The sequence below is a fragment of the Lactuca virosa genome, chromosome 8, assembly GCF_052849685.1.
Source record: "Lactuca virosa cultivar CGN04683 chromosome 8, Lactuca_virosa_CGN04683_v6, whole genome shotgun sequence".
Taxonomy (NCBI): domain Eukaryota; kingdom Viridiplantae; phylum Streptophyta; class Magnoliopsida; order Asterales; family Asteraceae; genus Lactuca; species Lactuca virosa.
Genome location: NC_136433.1, coordinates 17,812,276 through 17,833,153, shown reverse-complemented (window position 1 = coordinate 17,833,153; position 20,878 = coordinate 17,812,276). Strand labels below are relative to the sequence as shown.

General features: G+C 33.5%; 2 protein-coding genes across 2 annotated transcripts; both read right to left on the bottom strand.

Moving 5' to 3' along the window:
* Positions 1-6,981: 6,981 nt before the first annotated feature.
* On the bottom strand, positions 6,982-7,944 carry LOC145134936 (Tetratricopeptide repeat (TPR)-like superfamily protein). The gene has a single exon (XM_079069741.1). It carries the CDS (start codon positions 7,792-7,794, stop codon positions 7,141-7,143), a length of 654 nt encoding a protein of 217 aa, XP_078925867.1. The 5' UTR covers positions 7,795-7,944; the 3' UTR covers positions 6,982-7,140.
* A 3,326-nt stretch (positions 7,945-11,270) lies between these two features.
* SYTC (Calcium-dependent lipid-binding (CaLB domain) family protein) lies at positions 11,271-16,380 on the bottom strand. Its single transcript, XM_079068396.1, has 12 exons — positions 15,940-16,380; positions 14,841-14,939; positions 14,568-14,618; positions 14,345-14,474; positions 14,127-14,245; positions 13,947-14,048; positions 12,837-12,911; positions 12,673-12,749; positions 12,308-12,557; positions 11,860-12,228; positions 11,641-11,769; positions 11,271-11,570 (listed from the first exon to the last, which is right to left on the bottom strand). Exons 1-12 carry the CDS (start codon positions 16,054-16,056, stop codon positions 11,442-11,444), a joined length of 1,647 nt encoding a protein of 548 aa, XP_078924522.1. The 5' UTR covers positions 16,057-16,380; the 3' UTR covers positions 11,271-11,441.
* Positions 16,381-20,878: the final 4,498 nt, after the last annotated feature.

Below are 20,878 nucleotides of genomic sequence, written 5' to 3'. Positions count from 1 at the left end.
AGGTCTCCGATGAAGTTCTTTAGCCATATTGCCTCCTTCGACGCTTCGCTCGCTGCTATGTACTCTGATTCACACGTTAAATCAGCTACGGTCTCCTGCTTGGAACTTTTCCATGTCACTGCTCCTCCATTTAGGGTAAAGACCCAACCTGAATGAGATCGGAAATTATCCCGGTCAGTCTGAAAACTGGCGTCATTATATCCTCGCACTCTCAAGTCATCACTCCCACTGAGGATAAGAAACCATTCCTTAGTCCTCCGAATGTACTTAAGAATATTCTTTACTGCGATCCAATGTGCTCTACCAGGGTTCCCTTGATATTAGATGACCATGCTCAGAGCGAATGCCACATCAGGGAGAGTACATGTCATAGCATACATGATTGAGCCAACTACGGAAGCATAAGGTACTCAGCTCATCTCTGCTATCTCGACATCAGTACTCGGATTCTGAGTCTTACTCAACTTGGTATTGCTTTGGATTGGTAACTCCCATTTCTTGGAATTTTCCATGCTGAAACGTTTCAACACTTTATCCAAGTAAGTACTTTGACTAAGTCCTATTAACCTCTTACTCCTATTTCTCAAAATCCTTATCCCTAGAATATAAGCAGCTTCTCTGAGGTCCTTCATAGTGAAGCACTTCACAAGCCAGGACTTAACCTCCTGCAAGGTTGGGACGTCGTTTCCTATGAGTAGTATGTCATCCACATACAAAACGAGAAAGCTAAATATACTCCCACTGGCTTTGACATATACACATGACTCATCCTCTCTTCTCGAGAAACCAAACTCTTTGACTTTCTCATCAAAACAAAGATTCCATCTGCGAGACGCTTGTTTCAATCCATAGATGGATTTCTCAAGCTTACACACTCTATTAGGGTGCTTCGCATCGACAAAACCCTCTGGCTGACTCATGTAAACATCTTCAGCCAACTTCCCATTAAGGAAAGCGGTTTTGACATCTATCTGCCATATTTCATAATCATCAAACGTAGCTATGGCTAGCATAACCCTTATAGACTTAATCTTCGCTACTGGTGACAAAGTCTCATCATAGTCAACTCCAGGAGTTTGAGTAAAGCCCTTCGCAACCAATCGCGCCTTATATGTGTGCACTTTCCCATCCATGTCGGTCTTCTTCTTGAAGATCCATTTGCACCCGACCGTCTTACGACCTGGCACATTGTCAACCAAGTTCCAAACTTGATTGTTATACATGGACTGAATCTCGCTGTCCATAGACTCTTTCCATTTTGCAAACTCCGGGCCTGCCATGGCTTCCTTGTAGTTGTTAGGTTCATCTAAATTTATCAGTGTGCTATCACTGATAAACGTATCACCTTCAGTAGTAATATGGAAACCATAAAACTCAGGTGGAACACTAACTCTACTAGAACGTCTGAGAGGTAGGGACTCGTCAATCGGTTCAACAGGAGTTTCCTCCTCGGGTTGAACGCCAGTGTTATAGGTTCCTTCATCGCTTGACTCTTGAAGCTCTTCAAGATCAATTTGCCTCGCACTGTCCTCTTGGTATATGAGTTCTCGTTCTCGGAAAACCCCTCTCCTCGCAACGAAGACAACATTGTCACTCGGTCTATAGAAGAGATATCCAAAGGACTTATGTGGATAGCCGATGAAAATACACCGCTCACTACGAGGTTCGATCTTGTCGTGAGTCTCTCGTATTACGAAAGCCTCGCAACCCCAAACCTTAATATGTGCCAACGAGGGAACTTTCTATGTCCACACCTCGCGAGGTGTTTTGGCAACCTTCTTAGGTGGGACTAGATTAAGGATATGGGCGGCAGTCTCTAAGGCGTACACCATGTCCAACAAGGTTCGATTGCGCCTCTCAGCCACACCATTCAACTGCGGTGTCCTAGGTGGCATCAATTGCGAAACGATTCCGCATTCCTTGAGGTAGTCGTGGAATTCAATACTAATGTACTCACCTCCTCGATCGGATCAGAGCATCTTAATTTTCCTGCCCAGCTGATTCTCCACTTCTTACTGAAACTCTTGAACTTTTCAAAGGTTTCTGACTTGTGCTTGATTAAGTAGATATACCCATATCTGCTATAATCATCAGTAAAAGTCACATAGAAGTGGTTCGCTTCCCTTGTGGTGGATCTAAAAGGTCCACATACATCTGTATGTATGAGATCTAATAAACCCGCACCCCTTTCACAAGTACCAGTGAAGGGTGACTTGGTTATCTTTCCAAGTAAACAAGATTCGCATGTATCATCCGATTTGAGGTCGAATGACTCCAACACTCCATCCTTTTGGAGTTGGGCTATGCGTTTCTTGTTGACATGTCCAAGAAGACAATGCCACAAGCATGCTTTGTCCAAACCATTGGACGAATCGATATGCAACACATTATCTCCTAAGTTATCTACAACATTCATAGTTTCATATACTCCATTACAAGGCAATGTTTCAAAATAGAAAGTACCATTCAAGAAAGCTTTAATAGAACCAATTTCATTATTAAACGAAAATCTAAAACTTTGTCTGTACAAACCATGAAAAGAAATAATGTTTCTCGCCATTTCTGACGAGTAGCAACAATCATTTAAATCTAATCCTAACCCACTACTAAGCACTAAAGAGTAAACTCCAATCTTTGTGACAGGCGACGTTTTCCTATTCCCCATGATCAGGTTCATTTTCCCATGCTCCACATCCCTACTTCTTCTTAGACCCTGCAAATCAGAACAAATGTGAAAACCACATCCTGTATCAAGGACCCAAGAAATAGCATGTGATGAGTTGTTAGATTGAATATTATAAATACCTACGAATGATGGCTTTATCTTCCCATCCTTGATGTCCTGCAGATACTTCGGGCAGCTTCGTTTCCAATGCCCTTTGTCGTGACAATATAAGCACTCTGCTTCTTTTGGGTTGAAAGAGGGGGTAGCAGAACCAGCTTTGGTCCCACTAGAAGAGGATCCATCATGGGGTTTACCCTTTGTGGCTCTTAGAAGGAGCCTTCATCTCCTTTCCTTTCCCTTGCCCAATAGCCAAGACATGGGCAGCAGTAGTAGGAGTAGATGCAGTAGATTTGCCTTTCAGACTACACTCAGCAGTCCTTAGCAGGCCTTGAAGTTTGCTCAGAGTGACCTCCTCCTTGTTCATATGATAGGTCATACGAAACTGATCATAACAAGGAGGCAATGAGTGAAGAAAGATATTTATGGCCAGCTCCTCGTCAAAGTTCACATTCAACTTCAACAAACGGTCCACGAATCTCTGCATTTTCTGCAAGTGGGCCGTGATGGACTCTCCATCCTTCATTTTGGTAGTGATCATCGAGGCGATGATCTCATACCTCTCCTACCTGGCACTTTGATGGTAACGTTCCATCAAATCTTGGTGCATCTCGTAGGGATAGTAGTCCTCGTAGGACTTTTGGAGTTCAGCAGTCATTGTTGCGAGCATGATGCAATGAACCTTCGTATCATCTCGCTCATAAGTTTCGTAAGCAACAATTTCTTCAGGAGTAGGAGTGTTGACGTTGACCTCTTTCAGCTCCTTGTAGAGAACATACTCTTTGTCATCGTAGCGGGTGACCATGCGAATGTTGCGGATCCAATCATTGAAGTTGGTCCCATCGAATATCACCCTCCCACACAAGTTCATGAGTGAGAATGGGCCAGAAGGGGTCGAGCCAGAAGCGTTGTTGTTGTTTTGAGTAGACATCTGAAATAGAAAAGGAACAAAGTTTAGATTAGATAATGATCCCCAATTAAACACCCAAATGAGAAATTAGGGCTAGGATCCAACATGATTATTTACAATTCAGAAAAGAGATGCTGTAATCTAATTGCAAATAACATGAAGGTAGGTAAATGACGATTTACCAATTTCCACCATGAAAAACGAAAAAGGACTTTAAGTTTTAAATGAATTGAAATTCCTAGATTCTTTTGAGATTCATTGAACTTTTCAATGGCATATTTAAATCTCGATTATGCCCTTCAAGTTTGTGACTGGGATACCGAGGATCAAAAACAAGGTGTGAATAACCATGCAAATGTACTTGGTACTCTCGATGTCATTTACCACCTAATCAATGTGTCGGTTAACCACACACGCTCCATTGATCTATGATAAACATCAAGTTACCCTTTGCCACCTTTGCTAGTCCTGAATTAGTGTGCCGGTTAACCACACACGCTCCACTAACGACTTGGCAATGTGCAAAGTGTAATTTCATGGAATAACATACATTTTCACATTTTTCCTAAAGTAACTAAGATTTGGAATTTTATAAAAACATTTAGTTACTTTATTATAATCATTATACTTATTAATGAGGAATTGGTTGTCTATCCTACCCGTTCGGCTAACGACCATCCACCAATCAAGGAAGCGGTGGGTGAGAGTGGACACCCATTAAACTGTCATTTTATAGACATCAACTTTATACCCCCTTATAGATCGACTTCATAAATGAGGCCTACTAACGGTAAGACTAGCTTTATCTTATATATATATATATATATATATATATATATATATATATATATATATATATATATATATATATATATATATTATTACTCTTTTAATATTATAATAGTATAAGGGTTGAATTTTAACTTTTAAAACTCTAGGGTTTAGAATTTAAATATTTCAAAATTAAAACTATTAATCAAAAATTTAAATTCCAAAACTTGAGGGCATATTTTGAACTTTTCAAAACATCTTTTAGATCAAATTTGAAAAATAATTAAATATCATATAATCAATAATTATCACATAATATGACCTAATCCTTTTTCTTGACAAGATAATTCAAATTAAAATACAAATAATTAATCTTTATCTTATAAAACAAGTAATTATCTTAAATTGACAATTATCCATTTATTTGATTAAGATATTAATTAACAGAAAATCTGATTTTTAAATTTGAAAAACAATATATGGTAATTATCTAACCAAAATTAGGGCAGAAAATTCGAGATTCAGCATATTACAGAACTCACGTCGTGACATGCATTGTGTCACGTCGTGAGTCGAGTCAGAAACCAAAAAAATGAATTTTTTCTTATTTCAGCTATGAACAATTAACAAGGCATCAAATACAATAGAAAAACATCATAGGCTCTGATACTACTGTTGGGTTATGAGCAAAACAACATTCATATGGTGTTCGTGCAAACCCTAATGCTTGGATCTAGTTTTTCTACTTTGTACATGCAATAATTGTCCAAGACTTACAAACCCTAGTCTAGCATACAATAAAAATCGAAAATCATATCTAATAAACAAGTTAGAAAGTTACCTTTGATTGTAGCTTGAAGATCTTGAGCTTTTGAGAACCTTAGCACCTTAAATGTTGTGCCTCTAATAGATCACAAACACCGAAGCAAATTGGAGAATCTTAGAGAGAGAGGGGAAGGTAATTTCGGCTCTTGGAACTCTTCTTAGGGTTGGTGTCGCCAAAATTATGAAGCCTATGGATCCTTTATATAGGCGAAGAATTAGGGTTTCAGTCAAACACTTATCCGGTTGCTTAGGCTCTAAGCAGCCCATAAGAATCTTTCAGAATCCCTCCTTGGACGAAATCTTATGGGCTATCCATAAGGATTTCGTCCAACCCCTTTCCAAGGGTTCCTCAGCCCATCTTGCAATTATCCAATAATTACAAGTTCAGTCCCTTTAATTCACTTAATCTCTTTTGACCACAAAATTAATTCTAAATTAATTTTTGACCAATATTAATTAAACAAATATGATTTCTCTTTTAATATATTATTCATATAATATATTAATAAACCATAATAACCTCTTTCTCCATTATTCATTCAGTCAAGTTGCTCCAGTGAAGGCAACCCAAAAGAATCATGTTACAACCGGGTCAAGTACATACCAAATATAGTTATGGCTTAGACACCTAATCCAACAGGTGTTCCGACAGTCTAATGACAATGGTGGACTGATGACCACAATGGTCTGATGGTTGAGTGGTATTTGATGGTGATGTGATGCTCTCTCAAAAGAGAAAAGATAGAAAAATATAGTTTTTAAACTTTGCTAGGGTTTTAAGGGTTAAAAGAAAAAATGGGATGGGTTTCAAGTTATTTTCAATTACTTTTATTAAATAATAGTATAGAATTATAGATATTTATTAATATATATTAAGTGAAAGTAAATGAATAATTAAAAATATATTAAGTAAAAGTAAATGAAGTAATTATTATTTGATTATTAAAAGGTATTTTTAATTATTAGTATAATGATGCTATTTGACTAAAATGTGTTTTATAGTAAAGGGTGTGTTTTTGATATCTGATTGCAAAATACACATTTCTCCAACAAACATTTCAACATTTACAGCCACAAGCTATCTGCAACAATTACTGATCCTACCGATACATTTTCAATATTCCTATCTGACGAAGCAGCGCAATTTTATTTGTGGCTATCAAAGGTCCTTTCTATTGAAGCATTAACTTCTTAATAACCTATCGCTGAATGAGTTGATATGTCATAGTTCTAATTGGATCCGTTTTTTAAAACTGGTTTTTACTCTAATATGCTTGATTTCGTAATTTTTTTTTTGGAATCAATCAATCCCCAAGAATTTCAGAAGATAGAATGATGAAAATTAAATGATAGAAATTAGAATCATTTGTAATATAATTTCATGTATATTAAATATGATAAGATACGAGTTGATGCCTCCATCTATACACATGTTTTGTAAACAAAATGTTAATTGATTATAATGAATACATATTGTAACAAACATGCAAGAGACTATTTCTCAAAAATCCATAAAAAAAAAAAACTATGACAACTGCCTAAATCAGTTCAATTAACAACTATTCTTCAATTACCATTTCCCAAATGTATATATATAAGAATCCTACTCCTTTATCAGTTATCACCCTTTTGCTCTTTCATCTCACTATTCATATATGTTAGGTCTTAAAGAAAGATTTTCAAGAGTACTCAATAGCAAAGGAATTAACATAGATAGAGTGCACGAAAAGATGAGATTCGTGGCTGAATATTGTGTGTTCTTTCGGCTGTCATTTGATTGAAAAGAAAAAGAAGCATTTATATAATAAAATGGAAGATAAAAGTACGAATTTTTCTCCCTACTTGTTAGATCTCACTGTGTTGAAATTGAACTTGAACCCAATCGATTCAATGCATCTTGAGCCGGAGTACACTTGGGGTCAACCTTGAGTGCACCTTCATACGCCTCCACCGCTTCCTCCTTCATTTCTTTCTTCTCATAACACTCTCCCAACAACCGAAACGCCGTCGCTTTATCCCCTTTCAACTTCACTGATTGCTGCAGATCATCAATCGCTGAGTCAACTAGCCCTCTCTTACTACCCTTAATTTTGATCTCTGCCCTCTTCAACAACGCATCTCCTCTCTCTTCGCTGCTCAACGACTTCGACGTCAATGGCGACAGCGCGACATCAAGCGCTTCCAAAGCCGATGTGCCAAAACCTTGCACATCGAGAGCTAGGGCTTTGAGTATGTGTGACGCGGCGTCCTTTGGATCGAGAGCGATGGATTTGTCAGCTTCTTCGGCGGCGGTTTTGGCTAGTTTAATGGCGGATGATCGGTCTTTGGTAGATCTGGATTTAGCCAAGAGCTGAGCGCCGATGATGAAGTGACGCTTGGCGGAGTAACTGGATCGGTTTCTGTAACGGAATTTGGTGAAGAGATTTTGAGGAATCTTTTGCATCCATAGGAACATGAAGAGGGTGATGAGAATTAGAGCAACTTGCATCACTATATCGATTATCATTTTGAGTGAATAATCTTGTAATTCGTTCGGATCTTGATATGGATGAATGTGAGTTCAGGTTGTGGAGAAAAGTAGTCGATTTGATCGAGACCAGTGTTGAGGTCGTTGGGGGTATATAATAATTAATAAAGGTTATTTGACTTTAAAGGAGAGGTTTTAGCAGATTTTCAAAGAAAGTTTCTGAGGACTTTAAGATATTTTCAAAGAAAAGAAAGTTTCTAGTTATTTTGAATTTTAGTTGAAAAATGAGTTTTAAAAATATTATTTTAAGGTACGTAGATACTATTGAAAAGAAACTTTCAACCAAGGTTCTTCAGAATCATAATATGGGATTAGGATCGGGATCGAAAGATCCTAAATCATATTTAAATTTACTCATAAGATATTTCGTGTGAAGTATATAGTATATGGAATCAACTTTAAATGAACCATATTTTTTGTTGTTACAAACCGTAAAATTTTAAAAAAAAACAACTTAATTATATATATATATATATATATATATATATATATATATATATCATTTTGATCATATACAACTAAAAACATAAGATCACAAATAGATTTTTATGAGTGTGTCATGCCTAATTTGAGATGAATTGATGAAATTTTGATTATCTTCAAGATTTCTTGCAACTTGCGGTGCTTGATTTAAAGTTGAATATACTATTTTTTTGATACTCGACAATATATTATAACTAAAGAGGTGAGATCGGGATCGTAATGTGATCGAGATCGTTTTTTAGTTGTAGGATCTTAAAATCATAAGATTTTAAGATCAAAATTGAGATTTTAACAACCTTGTTTTCAACTACTAATTATCAACTTCCTACTATCGATTAGTTTTGAATCATCTACTAAATAATTTTGCAAATTTGGTCGTCCTCAAAAAATATCTTAAAAAACTATAGACATGTTTCATTTAAAAAAAATATTTAATTAAAAACAAGATGAGACCACACCTAACTCATCCATACTCTTTTCATCTTTATTTATTTACAACTCGTTCTCGAGTTCAGCTTAACGAGAGAAAAAAAAAAGAAATAGGTGGAAATGAAAAGAAAGTAAAAAAAAAAAAAAAAATTAGTGTTACCGAGTTTTATTATAGGATGCAAGTGGAAGGAAATAAAATGATCATTTTTCCTCCTAACTTTCCTTCCAATTTGGAAGGATCTGAAGAGAAAGAACAAAATGTTTAATTTTACTTTCATTTCTCTCCAACTCGGAAACATAAAAAACAAATTTCTTTTTATTTCCTTTATCTTCCTTTCTCTCCTTACTTTCTTTTTACTTCTTTTATTTTCTCTACTGAAACTCAGAAACTTACTATCCAACACTTTGTAAAATCAAACAAGAACAAACCACGAGTAAAATTTTGAGATTGGTGAAAGAACCAAACCTTTCTTTATCTCTATATCTACCCCCTGCCTCGTAAAGGCTCTGCACCACCACATTTTGATCGATCTGTTAGTGATTAGGGTTTTGGCTCAAACCCTATAAGGTTTAGAGTAGGTCTCTTATGTATCCTTATTTATATGAGGTTTAATCTCACTATTTATCAATGAAACATTCTATTATATAATATGGTATCACAGCTCTCGGTTAAAACCTTACTGATCACAACCCCCAACCGCCGCCTTCCACCTCCGGTGACATTTCTCTAATAGTCGTCGGAGGTGCCTTCATTCTGTTTCATATTATTTACTTTCTTCTCTTCTCCTCCTAAATAATAAAACAACTACTGGTACCAAACAGAGCTTCTTCATCGGCTTCTTCTATTGCCTTGTCCTTTGATGGCCCCTGCCTCCGACCCTTCTATCTCCTCCTCGGTTGGCCACGTCTTCTTCAGATCTATTTTCCAAGTCAACCTATGATATGCATTTGTCTCTCTCTATTAACACTGTAATCGTGTCGCATCTCGAGCCCTCTTTCTTTCTCGCTGCCTTTCTCCGGACTCCTCTGCTGTCAGTTCCATGATCGTCGTTGTTGTCACTCTTCTCTTCTTCTACAACATAACCGCCTCTAAATGCCACTTATTCTCCGACAAGCAGCAGTTGTTAGCCGTCATCATTAGAGTTCTGATTCTGTCGTTGCCGTTGTATTCATCTAATTTTTATGTTTCGTTCTTTTGTTTCTTTTTTCCAGTTTAATCGTCCCCTCCCGATCAAAATGCAGGGGGATGTTAGTGATTAGGGTTTTGGCCCAAGCCCTTTAGGGTTTAGATTAGGTCTCTTATGTATCCCTATTTATATGAGGTTTAACTTCACTGTTTATCATTTATCAATGAAACATTCTATTATATAACATGATCATGTGTAATGTTGTAATCCTTCTATTCCTTTATCACTCTATTATCAAACAAACCAAACCTATAAGAAATCAAAACCTAAATGGACCTAATCCCACTATCTCACCATGTTTTTGTTGTGATGAAAAATATGAAATCGACGATTAATCGATTTTAGTCTTCATCTGAGAACCAAAATGCATGAAACAATGCCATCTTGGTTTTTCGAAATCAAAACAAACACAATTTTATCATCTAGATTTGAAGATGAAAACTCAAAACCTACGAAACATCTAATAGAGAGAATTGAGGGTATATAGAGATCTAAAGTTGTGTTTGGTTGTATAAAACACTATAGTTATTTTTGGAATTTTTTTTTAAGAAAAGTGAAATTTTGAAAACGCACTTGCTAAATTCTTTTCTTAAAAACATGTTTGTTATGTTTTTCAAAATTACAAAGGACTTAAAAAACTAATAATTATGATTTTTTTATATTTCAATTCCAAAAGTTTTCAAAAATATACAAAGTTACAAACCACACGCATCGACCTATACCCGTACCCCTACCTATTCACCTCCATCCCACCCACACCCTAACTCAAACCACATCAAACACTCAACACACCCTATCCTCATCCCCACCAAACACCAACCCACACACACCTCGTAACCCAAATAGATTTGGGTTTTTTTTTTTTATTTACTTAATTCTAAGGCCGAAAGGAATGGAAGCGGGAAGCTTCCCTCCCATTGGAACACCGTACCGTGGGTGAGGGAAGCAGCCCTCAGGAAAGAGGTGGGAGAAGGGGGTGCCGCACTCTCTCTCCTCGTTCTATTGGTCAGTTCTTTTTTTTTTATCTTTTTTAATATTTATAAAATTATATAAATTCATGGTTTTTAATTCCCTACAAAATGAGTATAATATATGTATGAAATATATTTAAAAAAAATAGTGAGGGAAGCTTTCCACCCATTCCTTGGGTTTTAGGTGAGGGAAAGAAAAATGAGGAAAAATTGATGTGGCCCACAAAAAACGAGAGAAACATCCCTCCGATACCCTCCAATTTGTGGCCCATGTCAAAAAGTTTGCTGCCGTTCCAAAAAAATAAATTACAGTTTATCTTTATTTTTTGGAAAATTAGCACAATGAATCTAAGTATATCGATAAATGAATTCAGAATTTCAGATCTTAACCAAATTCCAATTATATATATTTATGTATTTTTTCTTTTTCCAATATGTATAGAAGTATAGAACTAATTCACATCTCATCAACATAAACACTATTTCAAAAAAGCTCAAAAGTACATCACGTTGACTATACCACTCCCGATTTTGACTCCGCCATCATCGAGTAACATCAAGTTTCTCTCCACCGGAGCTCGACATGTACCAGGCCGTTCTTCGAATCTATGAGATGAAACTTATTGTTAATCCGCGCATTGTACACTACATCAGCAAGGTTTATCACCACATGTCCTAGTGATTCCTGCACATCATTCAAATCGGTACTTTAAAACCATGAAATTCATGAAATTAGTAAATTAAGAGCAGAAAACCTTTGCATAGAAACTCATTCGCGTTCTCTTGCTCATAATCTGGATGTGGATCTTGTCATGTATCGGAGGCTCTTCAAGCATAAACTGGAACTCTTCATTCCACTTCGGATCTCGAGTTTTTCTAATAATCTGTTATGAAAAGTTGAAGATCATTACTATCATTAGGTCAAAGAATGCGATTTCAACTTCAGAATTGGTATGAAAGAACTCTGAATTGACCTTTGTTTTCTTTGTTTCTCCTCTAAATATAATCACGGCGTATGGATTGTTGTGATGCTCTCCTTCAACATCTTCAGCCCCTTGCACAGTCACCAAAAGTACGCCGGCACCAATTGGGGTTTCGCCGCCGAACCCTGCACCATTCTCTTTCTTAGTCGGCGTATTGAGGGTCCCGGTTACTACTACATCACTATCCTCCCTGAATGGCGCATAAGTCATCTCCAACATAATCTGCCCTCTCTGTTGTTTCTTCAGTGGATCTGTTACGTTGGTGTTCTTCAATAGATCAAGGGTTAGTTCTTTTGTCTCGTTTGGTTGTAGTATCTTCAATGGCACTACTTGCATCCCCAACCTATCATGGCTCCCTACCTAAAGAACAAAGCACAGATATCATCACATTTCTAACAAAGAGTTGCATTTCTACCCAAGGGTGTTTTGGTCATTTTACCTTGTCCCAATCAAAGACATTAACTTGAAGGGTTTGAGCTTGAGGGTCCTTGACTACAAGCTTGAAGGTCTCATTCCACACTGGATTTAATGTCTTTTTCTTGATTGTTGTTTTTTTCGAAGGTAACATTTCTCCACTTAATTTAAGCTTTACATATGGATCGGAAAGTCCCAATATGTCCATCTTTATCAACTTCGTTGCCCGTATCACTTTCACATGTAACACTCCAACAGGCTTTTTCACAGCACCACTGACCAGAAAATATTGTGAGAATTTTACCAATTTGCCCCTTTGTTTGTCTTTCTTTGAAGGGTAGTTTAGGTATTTAACAACTGGTCAAAGATTAAAACGTTTGATGGACTTACAGTGAAGAATCAAGAATGGGTATTTGAAGAGTTTGTGGCCAAAGGTAGAGTTTTGCGACTTCTTTTTTAATAATATCCTGAAAAACCAGATAAAATTTTGAGATTGTTTAATCTTTTAAGTTTAATTAAGCATTAATTGGAAGAGAAATGGACAAAATATAAACCTGAACCAGTGGATATAGGCCAGGGATGGACATAACATCTCCTCCGAGTACCTTCAGCCCAAAGTCCACATGTGGCTTTAAAAAGTTCAAAAAAAGGATTAGATACATAAATCCAATAAAATAAGGTGATAAAATAACTGTAAGTATCAAATTATTGAGAGTCTATTTTGTTAAATGGAATGTAATGACTAATGACTAATGAAAGGAATGACACGAAAGATGTATTATATATATTTCCTGATCATATTTGGTTGATCTGTAGAAAAGAAACTAACTTTTTCATATAAAAAATTATTTAATATACAAGGTATAGTTTTAACTTTTAACACCATTTACATATTATTTATTTAGTTATAACTGTAGAATTTATATTTTTACAAAACTTTAAAATGAAACATAAGAAAAGCTCAATAAAAACCCAAATGAGATTATAATAATAAAATATTTTCTAGATAATTTAATATATATATATATATATATATATATATATAACCTATGTTTATATATAAAATTTATAACAAGACATGTCCTTGATTTTAGTCAAATTTATATATGAGATTATAATAATAAAATATTTTCTAGATAATTTAATATATATATATATATATATATATATATATATATATATATATTGACTAAAATCAAGGACATGTCTTGTTATAAATTTTATATATAACCATGTTATAAATTTTATATATAAACATAGGTTATATATATATATATATATATATATATATATATATATATATATATATATATATATATATATATAACCTATGTTTATATATAAAATTTATAACAAGACATGTCCTTGATTTTAGTCAAATATATATATATATATATATATATATATATATATATATATATAAGTATAAATTTGACTAAAATCAAGGACATGTCTTGTTATAAATTTTATATATAAACATAGATTATATTTAAAAAAAAATCATTCCATTCCATTCCACATGATGAACTAAAAGACACCGTCGCCCATGGAATGAAATGGTCTATTCCATTCCATCACGCAAAATGGAATGAACCATTCCATTCCATTCTACACTGATTCAATCATAACAAATTCAATCATACCAAACACTACCCAAACTGTACCTTCTCCAACAAAGATACAACGACATTAGCGAAGCATGGAAAAGCCGAGACAAGAGGCTTCAAAGTCACCCTTGGAACTGCAAACACTTGTAGATCCACCAACTAAAAACCAACCACAAATTAACAATCAGAATTGTATAACCAAAAGGGGCATAATTGTCACTTACCACATTGTCATACCTGAATCTTGATGCGCAAAAACGATATCTTCACAACTATGACTATATTCGGATTTCCAGCCCATTTAATCGCCGGTTCCATTACTAGTTGGTTCTCATTGGTCTCATAAACTTTAATACCTAGCACAGCAAATAATATACGTGGGGCATAATCGTCATTTACCACATCATGAATTCACAATCAGATCAAGAATTTACAATGTAGTCCACTTGACTCACCTTGAAATATAGGAGGAAGGGTCCCAAGGCTTAAGGTCTCAAAAGTAATTGCCTCTATAGGTCGATGCCCTTGCCCAACATAATCAGCAACTATTGGTTCTGTTGTTTGCCTTATCGCAGCACAAATTGCCTGAAATTTAACATTTTGGACGCTTTTCTCCCCGAAATAATAAAAAAAAATGTAAAAAAAACTTTATAGATTTTTTGTTTTCTTACGATGTACCTTGTCAAGATAAGGCCACATGTTCAAAAGAAATGTGTTCAGCCAATCAACCTGTAAACAAGGCAAGTTAAAGAAACAAGAAACGATATACCGACAAAAATAGTCAAGGGTTATTGTTTGAATATGGATTGGACTCCTTGTAGACAGTGGGTCCACACTCCATAGTGTACTTGATTTGAATCTCACATTATGCTTTGGGGTGTATTGATCACTTCAGGGGTTGCTAGAAGAATAAATTGAAGAATCAAGAAAGATAGTTTTTGAAATACGTACATGATCATAATCGGGATTCTTCAACCATAGAGGAATCTCGGGTACTAAATCTTGTAAACTAGTTGTATCAAGCTCAGAAATTGGCTTCACAATTGGATCCTGAAGTAGCAAAATCATTAAAAATGCATTATAATTAGTTAATTTGAACTTTGTGTTGGATATATTAAGCATAAGTCAAACCATAAAACATGAAATTATGAAAAATGTTAGGTTGGAAAAAAAACAAAACAGCTAATAAGACAGCTTTTTAACAAGGAAAACAAGTGTTACTTCTTAGAAGCCTACAAGTTATCACAACACCAATAGTTACTAAATCAATAAATATTATATCAAAGATTAAAATAATGATTTAATGAGAATCACATAAAAGAACAGAAAGGATAAACAAAAGTTCAAAAGTAAATAAAGGTGACCACTTTACATAAAATAAAGCTTAAATACGTCCCAAAAAAGACCAGAGAATTTCAAAGAATCGTTAGCTTTTGTGTGCTTACATCAAAAGATTATCAACAAAAAACCAAAAAAAAAAAAGCTAATTATCAGATAAATATACCATAATAGCATAAACCTAACAAAGTATCAAATCAATAAAATTTAAAATTAAAGATTGTAACATATGAGCATTGAACAAAAATTCAAAGATTATCGAGAAAACCCCCAAAAGAGAAAACCTAGATAACAACTACTAATTTGTCACTATCTATCAATTACATCCACTGTAAGTTTCAAGAAAAAAATCATGAAATAAGATTAAAAAAAGGAATTACAGGTGAAAATTTAATTAACACAAATCTTTAAATCATTCACCGTTTGCTCTTCGCAGTTCACAGTTCTTCCATAATAAAATATTAATTAATTTATTAGTATTTAAATCATCGCAGCAACAATCAGGGAACAAGAAACTGCTATTAAGACTAGCACAAAATCAAATGTACCCATTTGATTAATTAAATGCATCAAAATTGAATCAAGAATCGGGACAAACTAATCAAAACGATGAACAACCCAAATGACACAAATTCAAACTTTTCTTGAAACATCCAACATTCGGTAGAGACATGCAAGCAAGAAATTGCAGAAATTAAAGATGAAAGATTACCTCGAAGGGTTCGTTTTGGGGGTCGGAATAGATAAACAAGTAAAACCCAAGAACAAGACCAATAACAATCCCAATTCCGACACCAATGATTCCCAAGAAAATGCCAAGAAACCCCATTGATGTTCGATTTCAGAAACAGAGCATGTGAATAAAAAAACAGAGTGCGTGGACTCTTAAGGAATAAGGAAAGGAAGATTCTTGTATCGAAGCGGCGATAAGACCTGTGAAAGATTATTACTCACAGACGTTTACGAAAGAGTTGGCTAAAATATAGATGAGCTATTATTTATGCTATTGGGAATTTGATTTATTTTGGGAAGTCTATATATGTACGCACATAGAGAAGTGTAGCCTCGGAAAACGATTTGTGTGTGTTTGTGGTGTGAAGAGGTGGGGGGACTGCTGCCTTCCAACTGTCAAAGCTTTTCTTCTACAAAACGGAAATCGAACATTTAACTTGTTAGCATGATGGGATTTGGTCAAATGGCTGACTTCATGTAAGAATGTAAGTTACACCATAAGACCCTGAAGTTTACAATAATGACAAATATTTGATATTTCCTTCACCCAACCAATAAGTTAAGGGTTCAAGTCTTACTTATTGATAAAAATGTAGAATTAGAAGTAGATTAAGGGTTGTGTGAAAAAAATATTGTTATCATGCTAAGACTACATAGTCGTTGTCTCTTTAGATTGGTGATTTAAGATCTCTAAACATCATATCTTTATAATATATTGAAGATGTCTTACTGTTTTTCTTCTTGTGATTCATTGGGTTAATTAGCATTCCGCCAAAATTGTTCCAAGAACAAAAAAATGTTAAACTGTGTTTTTGGTCGTATAACTATACAAACATACATTTGCCTTATAGTGCAATTCAAACGAGGGATTATGTGGAACAAAAATAAGAGCAATGAGTCAGCCAACCAATGATCTTTAAAAGTCAGTTGACCAAGAATTTGAACTCAGTTGAGGATCAACCCAATTGACTCACTGGTCGACGGGCAATTGATCCTACAAAAACGATAAATGATGTAAACAGTTTCCTTAAACAGCTTCAAGTTATGTAGATTAGAGGGGTTGTGTGTGTGTGTGTGGGGGGGGGGGGGGGGGGGGTCTGTCATTTTAAAAGAAAAAATTGTGTAGGCTTTTGCATACTTCTATCGACATGTTAATATGATTCGGTTGTTCTTGATAATGGGTTGGTGGTGAGCTCTCAATAACATCTACATTTCTTAGGTAATCTCAACCCTATAACTAAAATTTTGTTATAAAGAATGATAGCTAGGTCAATGATGATGCTCCTTTTTCTCTTTTTGATTTGAGTTTGAATGTGTTTTGAGTAAAACATATATATATATATATATATATATATATATATATATATATATATATATATATATATATATATATATATATATATATATATATATATACACACACGTGTGCATTTTATTGTGTATAGAAGTTATTTGCTTTTGTTCTGCAATATTTGATAATATTAGACTTGACGTTATGGATGAGATGGTATTGGCTAGGGTCAAAGAAGGTTAACTTGTAACTCAAAGTTATGAAAATGAAAAAAAAAAAAACTCGAAAGGTAAAGGTGGATTCTTCCAGTTCTAAAAAGATTAGGGTAGAATTGAATTGATACAAAACCCGAGGGAAATCGTTGCAACTTTTACCCATTACTATAAAGAATATCCTAAAAATATCTAGAAATACTATTTTCAAAACTCATAACTCCTGGTATATATCTAGAAAAAATTTAAAATTGGTATAAGATGGTAATAAATATGGAAAATTTCAATCCACCCTCTTAATTGTTGCCTAAATATTAAAGGAATCATCAAAGCAATGTCATTTTTTTTAAAAGCAATGTCAATTTTCGAATTTAATCATATGAAAACTAATGCTTCAAATTTTGGCTAAATGACAACACTGTATTGTATTATTATTATTATTTACTAGAAAGGTTACCCCCGCTACGCGGAGGCCAGAAGCTTTCAATGTTGTTTCCGAATTGATAAATATGACAGACATAGAAAGTGCAAGGATGAAAAGTCCGGGCTTTGCCCCGGACAAAAAATGTAAAAGTTTTGACTGCAAGGACCAGAAGTGTGAAAATGGCTAAAGAATTAAAGGGGTAGGAATTAGCAACTTCTTAGAAAAGGGATCAAAGTTGTCAAACCGTTAAAGTTTTGTGGCCAAACTTTAAATATTAAAAGGTTCCAAAAAAGTGTAAAAATATTGATTGCAAGGACCAAAAGTGTCAAAATGGGTAAAGAATAATGAACAAAGTTGCCAAAAAACATCCAAATTTAGTATTCCTAACTTCCAACAATAATACAGAGACCAATTCTGCCAAAAAAATGGGAAGTTGAATGGAACACAAACAAAAAGACATGAATAAATTAATTAAAGAAGTATAGGGACCGGATATGTAAATCAAGGGACCAAACCTGGACAAAGTATGCTAACTTCACTATTCATTTCTTCCACAACTTTAATATCTATATATAATAATGTGGTTCAACTCACCGGCAAGTGGACAACAAAATTTATAGTATGTGTTTATATTACTAAGTATTTTTACAAATAAGGAGATATATTTATCACTTAGTTATTATTTGTATTTTTTTATATAATTTACTAGGAAACATATAAGTTTGAGATTCAATTTACTAAAGTTTTGGATCAATTTATGATGTAGTCCTAAATTAATTTTCATTAACAAAAAAAAAATCTGACTATTGACTTTTTTGTTAATGAAATTTAATTTACGACTATATCATAAACTGATTCAAAATTTTGAGATTTTTATAGAGATTTCCTTTCAAATTAAGACCCAAAATCCCACAAATTTAAACAAACTCAATTGACCATCCTTTACTTTCAAACCGTTTCTTGTTTCATGGATTTGAAAGAAATTTTTTAGATCAATTGCATTATGCTCTTCTGTCCTAAATATAACTTATTTTTTGGAACCATTGGAATTTTATCAATTAACAAGGTGCTAGAAAAATAAAACACATTACAAGACGGAAATAACAAGAGTTGAATTTTAAAGTTATTTAACCCAATTAAGTTTCAACTTATTGCTTTTATTAAAAATCCAAAAAATGTAGAAAATCAAATCCTGCCAAAAAAATCATTTTCCTTGGTTTGACAGTTCTAAATAAAATAGTTTTGTAATGCATCCTACATCGGTACGACACGGTAATATAAATGGCTATATATGTTGGAGTCCCCCTTCGCTCCACAAGAACTCTTTTTGAAGAGTTAACATAAGGTCCCACATACATTTACAAGTTTTTTTGTAGTTCAACATCTAAAGCAAGGATCGCCTCCTCAAAGCACGCTTCATGCACCACATTAGAAGGCGAATAGCATGCAAAATTAACCAATTTGCTTCATGCGCCACATTAGAAGGTTAAGAGCATGCAAAGTTAACTAATTTGCAACTATGAGTTTTGAGGGGGCATCGCAATCCCATCATCACACAATAAGCAAAAGCGAACAAATCATCATAGCTAAAGGGCAAGTGATCAAAACATGATTGGTGGTTTCAATGTTTGAGCCACAATTAGTACATAAAAGGGAACCGATGTCAATCCTTCTTTTGTCGATTTGATTTTTATACACTTAGTTCAGTATAATTCTCCAAAACGAAAAAAAAAGACTTATCTAATGGGGACGAGCTCCTTCCAAATGATTGAATCGTTACCAACCAACAATATGCCATTGTTTATAAGAGCTCTAGTTGAAGCCATTGCAAAATCTCCTAAGCCAATCCACCCCGCCACATGCTTATCTTCAGTCGAATAAACTCTAACTTCCTATATATAACTTACCTTCTTATATGTAATGACTATGCGAATTCCCAAGCGTTGCGTAAAATAAAACAAATATATATTTTAATAACGTTGTTGTTTGCTCTTATATAATAAATAATGTGACACCTTTTAAAATTTTATAATTTCAATTGTTTATATGGGTTCTAACTGCAAGTTACTTATGAATAAAATTAAATACAATATATGGTTTAATGATATTTATAATTATTGTTATGATTAATTAATTTTAAAAAGTTTATTTGCTTAAGATTTTAATTTCTATCATTGTAATTATTTAAAATATCAAACATTATTTTTGTTTCTAAAGGTAACAATATAAATTCTGTATATAATATTACTTTTAATTATTCTTGTTGTAATTTTTTTAAAATAAATTATTTGGAAACTCTTAATTATTTTATTTTGGTTTTAGAAATTCAACTTTTTTATAATTAATTTGATGAATATTATTTGTTTTTTTATTGTAATTATTTAAAACAACAAATATTATTTTTGTTTTTAAAGATAACATTATAATTTTTTATATAATTTTACTTTTAACTATTCTTATTGTAAGTTATTTTTAAGCTACTAATTTGAAATTTCTTAATGATTATAAAAAATAGTTTCGTGGTTAATTAAGGATTATAATTTAGGTTTAACAATATAATTTATAACTTTTAACTATTTATAAAATAGTCTTTCGATTTTTTTTTAAGTTTAACAGAATTTTTTATTTAAGTTAACCATTTTAAGATTATATTAAAATAAATAATTTAGCTATTTTGCATAAAATCATAAATTATACAAAATTTATGACTTTAAAATGACAATTGCTAACATAAGACAACATATTTAAACTAATAAGTTAACTATAATATGTTAAAAGTTAAAGTCATAATTTTATATATAGAAGTAAAATATGATATTTTAATATTATAGTTTGCTTAATTTATGATTAGAATTTAGTTTTTATATTAATTTAACATAATTAACCAATTTATAATAATTATTAAAAAGAAATTGAAAAATCATGGAAGTTTCAAATGAATGTGGTGCAAGTAAAAATGTCTCCTTTATAAGTATACTAGATGAATTCTCGC

Coding starts and splice junctions, on each gene's coding strand:
- LOC145134936 (XM_079069741.1), bottom strand. CDS start 7,794: ATGATAATCGATATAGTGATGCAAGTTGCTCTAATTCTCATCACCCTC.
- SYTC (XM_079068396.1), bottom strand. CDS start 16,056: ATGGGGTTTCTTGGCATTTTCTTGGGAATCATTGGTGTCGGAATTGGG. Junction 12,229..12,307: donor ATGTCTTTGATTGGGACAAG/GTAAAATGACCA, acceptor TTTGTTCTTTAG/GTAGGGAGCCATGATAGGTT. Junction 11,571..11,640: donor GAATGAGTTTCTATGCAAAG/GTTTTCTGCTCT, acceptor AATGATGTGCAG/GAATCACTAGGACATGTGGT.